Below are 10,206 nucleotides of genomic sequence, written 5' to 3' on the forward strand. Positions count from 1 at the left end.
CTCTTAAGTGGGAAACGCGGCCAATGTCTGTATGAACTTGACAGCCAAGCAGGTGGGTATAACTGCAGCAGGAGCAGCTACATGACCCGCCTCCCCATCCCTACACTAAGCTAAGCTGGTGATTAGCAAGCGATGAAATATTACGTTAAAAGAGAGGTGGTTAAGGTGAGGGTAAGAATAATGGGAAGGATTACATCTCATCTCGTTATCCTTCATAAAGTGAATCATGTCTTCATGTATTTTGACTTATAAAGTGGATCATTGCTACATTTGTGTAGCTGTTGGGCTGGTGGCTTTGTCTTGTACTAGTAGTCGGGATGGTTTTTAGCGGTGTGTTGTGTACACTACAAACAAAATGTGTCTGCAGCTATATACATCTCCAGCTGAGGGCAGGGGGAGGTCAGTGCTGCAGAACCCCGTATTTACAAGGGGTGGAACAACACAGTCTTTATGATGTGAATGAAGTCCTCCTGCATGTATACAGTCAGTCAGACCCAAACTGGCAGAGGCGCACTTAGGAGTGGGTACTTTTACTCTCCTGGAGATTCATTTCCTGGCAGGACAAAGACAGACTGTGACACATCATAAATCTCCTGTCCTTTCCTAAAGTTGTTGTTGTTTGAGTGCTGAATATGAGCTCTGAGCTGAGCAGCAGAGTTGAACTCTGACTGTGTGTTTACTGTAACACAGACACACACTGTGGGTCTCCATTTTAGTTTAGTTTAACGAGCTCTCGCTGGCTGTGAGCCAAGTTACACCCAACCAACAGACTGAGGACGTGTCCTCATTTCTCTGGAATGGCTGACATGAAACTAAACTTACACAACACTGTATTCCAGGAGTTTTCCCAGCGTGTTGAAGACAATGAGAGACACAGACTCATGAAGCAGGAAGAGATGGGTAACAGCAGCAGCATCTTTACTGAGCAGTTAGACACTTTAGTCCTCAAACATTTCTTTGACTTGTTTACAGACAGCAAGCTCTGTGTGTGTGTGTGTGTGTGTGTGTGTGTGTGTGTGTGTGTGTGTGTGTGTTCACAGACTTCATCCTAAAATCATGCAGTTAACCCCTTCATCATTCAGTGTCCTCCTCATCCTCACTAAACACAGTTTGAATCAGCTCTCAGATCAGATTAGTCTCTTCATCATGATGAAGACTCCATGCAGCTGTGTCTGACTGGGTGTGTCGTTTTAAATATTTGTCTTGTGGTTGAAACACAGTGTAACTTGGATGTGTGTGTTTACACAGAGGATCCTGAATGTGTCGTAACATGTTTGACATTCAGATCAAATCACGCGACCTGTGAAGTTTGATCATCAGCAGATCTGAAACACGTCAAACTGTTTCATCTTAATGAATCTGATCAGTTTAAATGTTTGTGTGTGACGTTCAGTGGAGCTGCTGTCTCTCTTCTTCTGTGGTCAAGCTTACAAATAACAACCAAAAGAGGCAAAGCGTCAAAGTGTGTTTGTTGCTCCTGTGTAGGAGAGTTGTTACAGCCCACTGTTTTATAATCCACTGTGGATTTTACTGTGAACTTCCTGTTTGTATTTCCTGTGAGTTCAGACCCTCACAGTGAAACTGATCCTCTGTGGGACAAAGTGAAGCTGCTGTGCTGCCCCATGCTGTCTGTCTCTGACATCACCAAGTGTGCTTATCAGTCTGTGATTGGTTCAGTCTGTGATTTACACGAGCTCCACCCACTCAAGCTGCAAAGATACTGGACTGCCAAACAATCAGTTTACAGTCTACTACACAGTGAGCCAACATGACAGCGTTCCTGCTCCTGTTGCTCCCTCTGTGTGCTGCAGCTTCAGGTAAATATGATATTTATTTATTTATTTATTTATATTTATTCATGCAGCTGTAACTTCTGACCAGTGTTGTTATAATGACTGTTAATGGATCTAAAACACAGAGAAAAGGGTTAAAGTTTCAGGTGTTTTGATAATGAGACTAGATTTTGTAGGAACAACTGTTTGTCATGTTTTAACGTCATATCTCAGGAACAGAAGGGGAGACACTGGTCAGATGGTGACTCTAATCTTGAAACTGTGCTGGTGGGCAGAGTCATACAACCATGGGGAATACAGTCCGTTAGTGGTGCAGAAAATATGAGGAGGAATATTGTTTGGTTTTATTCACAAGGTTGTTCCTGCTCTCACTGAACTACTGACGTACTATATAGTGTGGCAGTGTGGGGATTAGAGTGTGACTCCTAAAGTTTGGCTCAGTGACTGTAGGAACCTCCTGGTGCAGGAGACCCTCGTTAATATCACCGACTTTGAGCATGTGTAGAACCTCAAACAGCCACCTGTGTGTTAGAGCCACTGAGACACATATTAATATTTAGTGTTGATATGACATGTGTTGATATATGTGAGGCAGGTCAGTGTGTGTGAGGCAGGTCAGTGTGAGGCAGGTCAGTGTGAGGCAGGTCAGTGTGTGTGAGGCAGGTCAGTGTGTGTGAGGCAGGTCAGTGTGTGTGAGGCAGGTCAGTGTGTGTGTGAGGCAGGTCAGTGTGTGTGAGGCAGGTCAGTGTGTGTGAGGCAGGTCAGTGTGTGTGAGGCAGGTCAGTGTGTGTGAGGCAGGTCAGTGTGAGGCAGGTCAGTGTGAGGCAGGTCAGTGTGTGTGAGGCAGGTCAGTGTGTGTGAGGCAGGTCAGTGTGAGGCAGGTCAGTGTGTGTGAGGCAGGTCAGTGTGTGTGAGGCAGGTCAGTGTGAGGCAGGTCAGTGTGTGTGAGGCAGGTCAGTGTGTGTGAGGCAGGTCAGTGTGTGTGTGAGGCAGGTCAGTGTGTGTGAGGCAGGTCAGTGTGTGTGAGGCAGGTCAGTGTGAGGCAGGTCAGTGTGTGTGAGGCAGGTCAGTGTGTGTGTGAGGCAGGTCAGTGTGTGTGAGGCAGGTCAGTGTGTGTGAGGCAGGTCAGTGTGAGGCAGGTCAGTGTGTGTGTGAGGCAGGTCAGTGTGTGTGAGGCAGGTCAGTGTGAGGCAGGTCAGTGTGTGTGAGGCAGGTCAGTGTGTGTGAGGCAGGTCAGTGTGAGGCAGGTCAGTGTGTGTGAGGCAGGTCAGTGTGTGTGAGGCAGGTCAGTGTGAGGCAGGTCAGTGTGTGTGTGAGGCAGGTCAGTGTGTGTGAGGCAGGTCAGTGTGTGATCCTGTTCTGCAGTACTGACGTGTATAATAACAGTAGTACAGTGAGGAGATACAGAAACAGGACATGGAGTCAGTCGTGGACTGAAAGAGGTCATTTTGAAGGACTTGACCTGCAGCTTTGTTTTCTGTTTTGTATTCTCAGTTCAGCTGTTAAACGTTCTCCTGCCTCATGTGAGCACTGTGGATCTTCACTACAGAACAATGAGTCACAACTGAAACAGCGTGCAGACTCTTATTACACCTCTGGTGTGTGACGAGGCCTTCTGTTTACACTGTGGAGTCTTTTTCACTCTGGATCTTTATTGTTGTTTGTTTTTGTTTTTCAGACCAACATGTGACAGTGCACCCTGGAGATGACGCCACTCTGCCATGTGAGGCTGGTAATGTCTTCATCAGAGCTGTAGAGTGGACCAGACCTGACCTGGAGCCACAGTACGTCCTCTTTTACAGAGACGGACACTCAGACCCAAGGGAACAGCATCCATCCTTTACAGGCAGGGTGGAGCTGGTGGACAGAGAGCTGAAGGACGGAGACGTGTCTTTAACTCTGAAGAATGTGACCAGCAGCGATGCTGGAACATACGAGTGTCGAGTCGCAACAGGTGGATCAAGACGCAGAAAGAGAGCCATCATTAAGACTGATCCAATCACAGTCATCCACCTGGAGGTTAGAGGTGAGTGTGTGGAGCTCAGTGTGTGTGTCTGTGTATCAGGTTGGAGCTGCAGTTTATTCCTGAGAGTCAAACATCAGAAATACACAAGACAAATGAAGGCTGTTCAACTAATCACACATTTACTGACTCTGATTTATTTCTATCTGCAGGTGCAGAGAAGGAACACTCCATGGGTGGAAACAAAACGAGTGAACACCCCACAAATGCAACCTCCTCTCGTGGATACATTGGAGTGGTAGTAGGAGTTGGTGTTGCTGCAGTGCTTTCTGTAGCTGCTGGAGTGTCTTATGCTGTCTGGAGATATAAGAGCCACAATGACCAAAGATCAGAGCAGTCCTCTCTTAAAGGGAGTAAAGATCCACTCATCTAAAATATCACAGACACTTTTCTTTCTGTCTGAGTGTGTGAGCTCATGAGTCCCTCTGCTGTCTGTGACTCTTCATCATGATGGTCTGTTTCAACCAATCACGTCTCTGCTCCATGACTCCCCGCCTCATCATGTGCAGTGTGTGTGCATCTTTGCTTCATCCTGTTTGTTTGTTTGTTTGTTGTCAAGTCAACTTTGTTTGTGTAGCACTCAACACACAAACAGAGTTGATCCAAAGTGCTCCTGCAGCACACACACACACAGAAACAACAGAAGCAAAGAAGAAGAGAGAAACACAAACCTGTGTGTGATAATATCAGTAATGACGACATCATATCACTTCTGCTGTTACCACACCTATAGTACCGTGTTCTTCTCCTGTCACCACAGAGTGCCAGTCACACAACACACACAGTCACACTGATAGAGTACAAGTGTGTTTTAACACAACTCTTGAAAATCTCAGTGATGGAGGAGAATCAGACGGTGGGAGGAAGAGAAATCCAGATTTGGGGCCCCGACAGAGAAAGTCCTGTCCCTGTAATCCTTAGTGCTGATCTCAGGACAGACAAACGGGTCAGCTGTTAAATGTTAGAGACCTTTAACTGGAGTAAATAATTCTCCCTCCATGAATCACTACCTTATGGTGGTGGAGGGTTTGTGTACCTGTTGATCCTGGGAGCTGTGTTGTCTGGAGCTCTGAGCTCCTGGTAGGGTCTCCCATAGCAAACTGGTCCCAGTGGAGGGCCAGACTGAATGTGATTCAAATGTTCATCCTTAACCAGGGATGGAAAGACTGGAATATTTTACTCCAGTAAAAGTTCTGCAAATTAAAAACAAAACATCAAGAGCAGAAAACAATCATGTCTCCCACTTAAATTATTTGATTTGTACAAACTTAATTTAACTTAAATTTTCATTTTGGCTGAATCCTGTTGTTTTATTTCTCCTGTGAATATAAAGACATTTTACTTCAGCTTGTTGCTGTTAATACTTCACTTTATGTTTTTTGTTTATAAATAATATATATATACAGTTGAAACCAGAAGTTTACATACACTATATAAAAAGGCACATAACCTTTTTTTTCTCACCGTCTAACATTAAATCAGACTAAACTTTTCCTGTTTTTGGTCAATTAGGATTACCAAAATTATTTCTATTTGCTAAATACCAGAATAATGAGACAGATCATTTTTTAGACAATTTTTTATTACTTTCTTGAGAGTCAGAAGTTTACATACACTAAGATTAGTATGCCTTTAAACAATTTGGGAAAGCCCACATGATGATGTCATGTCTTTGGAAGCCTCTGATAGGTTTATTGACAACATGTGGGTTAATTAGAGGCACACCTGTGGATGAATTTTAAGGCACACCTGAAACACACTGCTTCTTTGTGTAACATCATGGGAAAATCAAAAGAAATCAGCCAAGACATCAGGAAGAGAATTGTGGACGTGCACAAGTCTGGTTCATCCTTGGGTGCAATTTCCAGATGTCTGAAGGTGCCACGTTCATCTGTTCAAACAATTATACGCAAGTATAAACACCATGGGAATGTCCAGCCATCATACCGCTCAGGAAGGAGACGGGTTCTGTGTCCCAGAGATGAACGTGCTTTGGTCCGAAATGTGCACATCAACCCAAGAACAAAAGCAAAAGACCTTGTGAAGATGCTGGCTGAAGCTGGTAAGAGTGTGTCATTATCAACAGTGAAACGAGTCCTGTACCGACATGGGCTGAAAGGCCACTCTCCCAGGAAGAAGCCATTACTCCAAAAGAAACATAAAAAAGCCAGATTACAGTTTGCAAATGCACACAGGGACAAAGACCTTAATTTTTGGAGACATGTCCTGTGGTCTGACGAAACTAAAATTGAACTTTTGGCCATAATGACAATCGTTACATTTGGAGGAAGAAGGGGGAAGCTTGCAAGCCTAAGAACACCATCCCAACTGTGAAACATGGGGGTGGCAGCATCATGTTGTGGGGTTGTTTTGCTGCAGGAGGGACTGGTGCACTTCACAAAATAGATGGCATCATGAGGAAAGAACATTATGTGGACATACTGAAGCAACATCTCAAGACATCAGCCAGGAAGTTAAAGCTTGGGCGCAAATGGGTTTTCCAAATGGACAATGACCCTAAGCATACTGCCAAACTGGTTAGAAAGTGGCTTAAGGATAGCAAAGTCAATGTTTTGGAGTGGCCATCACAAAGCCCTGATCTCAATCCTATTGAAAATTTATGGGCAGAGCTGAAAAGGCATGTTAGAGCAAGGCGGCCTACAAACTTGGTTCAGTTACACCAGTTCTGCCAGGAGGAATGGGCCAAAATTCCTGCAAACTATTGTGAGAAGCTTGTGGAAGCATATCCAAAATGTTTGACCCAAGTCATACAGTTTAAAGGCAATGCTACCAAATACTAATGAAATGTATGTAAACTTCTGACTCTCAAGAAAGTAATAAAAAATTGTCTAAAAAATGATCTGTCTCATTATTCTGGTATTTAGCAAATAGAAATAATTTTGGTAATCCTAATTGACCAAAAAACAGGAAAAGTTTAATCTGATTTAATGTTAGATGGTGAGAAAAAAAGGTTATGTGCCTTTTTATATGGTGTATGTAAACTTCTGGTTTCAACTGTATATATTTTTTTTTTAAGATAAATTGCATTGAGTGCACATTTTGTTGCTTTCCTCTAAAGTCTCTCAGAGGCTGGTTGTCAGCTGATCTCAGCTCTGCTCTGCGTCTTTTATCACATCTCCACACACGTGTCTTCTTCTCTGTGTGTTGCAGCAACACGTGTACACAGCTCAGAGTATTAAACATTATGAGAGTTTCATCAGAATTCATATGATGACTGCATACTGTCTGTGGACGTGGAATTATATGTCACTGCTCTGATTGTATACACAGAGGAGGAGCACATGCTTTGTGACACTTTGAATAATAAAAACAAGTGTTTGGATTCAGTTGGAGTGAGTTTCATTTTTGCAGGAGTGAATGTTAAAGTAAAAACTGATGCACCTAATGAGCCAACAGTGTTTCTAAATATCTGCATTTGAAGTGTTCAATCAATCAATCAATTTTATTTATAAAACCCAATATCACAATATTTTTTTATCCCCCCAAAAAAACCCTTTAACAGGGAAAAAACGGTAGAAAGCTCAGGAAGAGCAACTGAGGAGGGATCCCTCTTCCAGGATGGACAGACGTGCAATAGATGTCGTACAGAACAGATCAACATGATAAATTAACAGTAATCCATATGACACAATGAGACAGAGAGAGAGAGAGAGAGAGATGCAGGACAGACGGTAACGGTAATAGCTTACAACAACATTAATGAAAGTAATAATATTATAATTACTGTTGATCCTGGGAGCTGTGTTGTCTGGAGCTCTGAGCTCCTGGTAGGGTCTCCCATGGCAAACTGGTCCCAGTGGAGGGCCAGACTGAATGTGATTCAAATGTTCATCCTTAACCAGGGATGGAAAGACTAGAATATTTTACTCTGGTAACAATAAAAGTACTTGTGTATAAATGTTGTCAGATAAAAGTGGGTCAGTGAAGATGTTCTCTCAGAACACATAAGAAAAATAAGATGACATTGTGACAGCATGTGGCAACATAGAAACATGTGCGCCATGATAAGTTCATGGAAACATAACAGGTCGGGCTTTTACAGAAAGTTTATGTCTTTTTTTTGGTCAATTAATTATTAATTTCCGCCTGTTTATTATTTGTCGTGTTTCTTATACAGAAGAAGGAATGTATTCATGCTCTGAATGAGGCTGTGTGTCATCAGTCTGCGTACAGCTGTGGCACAGTGATTTGCTTTAAGTCTGTGTAGAAACCAAAAAGCAGCACCGAGGAGAATAAAGTTTCCAAACAGTAGACGACAGTAGAGTCCTGTCTGTTACTGATAATTCACTTGTTAAAGCCAAACAGCTCCTAATGGTTATTTAGAAGTAGTGTTGTTTTACAGTGTGTATGCAATATATAACAGGATCACAGTGTGTTTTTATATTTGTTGACTTTTGAGTTAATGTCCTCAATAAACCTGAGCAGAAGCGGAGAAGTACAGGAGAGGAAGAGACATGAAATCTGAGGAGCACATACCGCAATGCTTAGATAATTAGTTTCATATATGGTAAAAATAATAGAAAGTGATGTACAGATAGTAAGGTACAGCACGTGTAGGGAGTTGTGTTGTTCTCTTGTCTTTCAAAACAGGAACCACGCCCCCACTGTCAGCGGGAAGGAGTCAGATTAACACGAGGCAGGGGCGTGGTGTGGTGAAGGAGGAAGTGGAACTGCCAATGAGAAGAGGACAACGCCTTGCGTGCACAGTAACACTCTGTTACGCTCAAATATACTGGGTCAGGGAAAGGACAGGAGGTCAGACTTCGTGAACTGACACACCTTTGTTGTTCGTCAGGGACTTGAAGTTGAGACCCAGAGCTCTGTAATTTTATTCCTTTACTGCTTAATAAACTACATTAACTGAGACCGAATATCTTCTCCTATTGCTTCATTAAAGAACATGCAGGACTGAGCTCACACATAGCACATTGGAGAGTAGGATGAGCCCCCAGTCCATCATTTGCCATCATCAAAAATGCTCACATGTGCAGCGCACACTTCATATCAGGTTAGGGAAAAAGTATTTCCTGTTGTAGGGATGAATAAGGTTATGTGTATTAAGGGTTATCATGTCCACCTCATCAGAAACTGGGGAGGGATTAAGAGGAAGACTGGATTTCTCTGCAACGCTAACTTTTTAGCACATTAGCTATATACATATGTATATATACATATACAAACACACACACACATATATATATGTATATATACATATATATATATATGTGTGTGTGTGTGTGTATATACATATATATATTTACAAAATAATATATATATATACACACACACATGTGTGTATATATATATATGTATTCACATATACACATGTATTCACATACACACACACACACATATATATATATATATACAGTACAGGCCAAAAGTTTGGACACACCTTCTCATTCAATGCGTTTTCTTTATTTTCATGACTATTTACATTGTAGATTCTCACTGAAGGCATCAAAACTATGAATGAACACATGTGGAGTTATGTACTTAACAAAAAAGGTGAAATAACATGAAAACATGTTTTATATTCTAGTTTCTTCAAAATAGCCACCCTTTGCTCTGATTACTGCTTTGCACACTCTTGGCATTCTCTCCATGAGCTTCAAGAGGTAGTCACCTGAAATGGTTTTCCAACAGTCTTGAAGGAGTTCCCAGAGGTGTTTAGCACTTGTTGGCCCCTTTGCCTTCACTCTGCGGTCCAGCTCACCCCAAACCATCTCCATTGGGTTCAGGTCCGGTGACTGTGGAGGTCAGGTCATCTGCCGCAGCACTCCATCACTCTCCTTCTTGGTCAAATAGCCCTTACACAGCCTGGAGGTGTGTTTGGGGTCATTGTCCTGTTGAAAAATAAATGATCGTCCAACTAAACGCAAACCGGATGGGATGGCATGTCGCTGCAGGATGCTGTGGTAGCCATGCTGGTTCAGTGTGCCTTCAATTTTGAATAAATCCCCAACAGTGTCACCAGCAAAACACCCCCACACCATCACACCTCCTCCTCCATGCTTCACAGTGGGAACCAGGCATGTGGAATCCATCCGTTCACCTTTTCTGCGTCTCACAAAGACACGGCGGTTGAAACCAAAGATCTCAAATTTGGACTCATCAGACCAAAGCACAGATTTCCACTGGTCTAATGTCCATTCCTTGTGTTTCTTGGCCCAAACAAATCTCTTCTGCTTGTTGCCTCTCCTTAGCAGTGGTTTCCTAGCAGCTATTTGACCATGAAGGCCTGATTGGCGCAGTCTCCTCTTAACAGTTGTTCTAGAGATGGGTCTGCTGCTAGAACTCTGTGTGGCATTCATCTGGTCTCTGATCTGAGCTGCTGTTAACTTGCGATTTCTGAGGCTGGTGACTCGG

General features: G+C 43.0%; 2 protein-coding genes across 8 annotated transcripts in view; both read left to right on the top strand.

Annotated features, from left to right (window-relative positions):
• LOC125883778 (Fc receptor-like protein 5) overlaps positions 1-10,206 on the top strand; it is a 40,665-nt gene that overhangs the window by 11,462 nt on the left and 18,997 nt on the right. The window lies entirely within an intron of this gene.
• LOC125883803 (hepatitis A virus cellular receptor 2 homolog) lies at positions 1,664-5,162 on the top strand. Its single transcript, XM_049568385.1, has 3 exons — positions 1,664-1,817; positions 3,472-3,819; positions 3,969-5,162. Exons 1-3 carry the CDS (start codon positions 1,769-1,771, stop codon positions 4,187-4,189), a joined length of 618 nt encoding a protein of 205 aa, XP_049424342.1. The 5' UTR covers positions 1,664-1,768; the 3' UTR covers positions 4,190-5,162.

The sequence above is a fragment of the Epinephelus fuscoguttatus genome, linkage group LG23, assembly GCF_011397635.1.
Source record: "Epinephelus fuscoguttatus linkage group LG23, E.fuscoguttatus.final_Chr_v1".
In the NCBI taxonomy this organism is placed as follows: Eukaryota; Metazoa; Chordata; class Actinopteri; order Perciformes; family Serranidae; genus Epinephelus; species Epinephelus fuscoguttatus.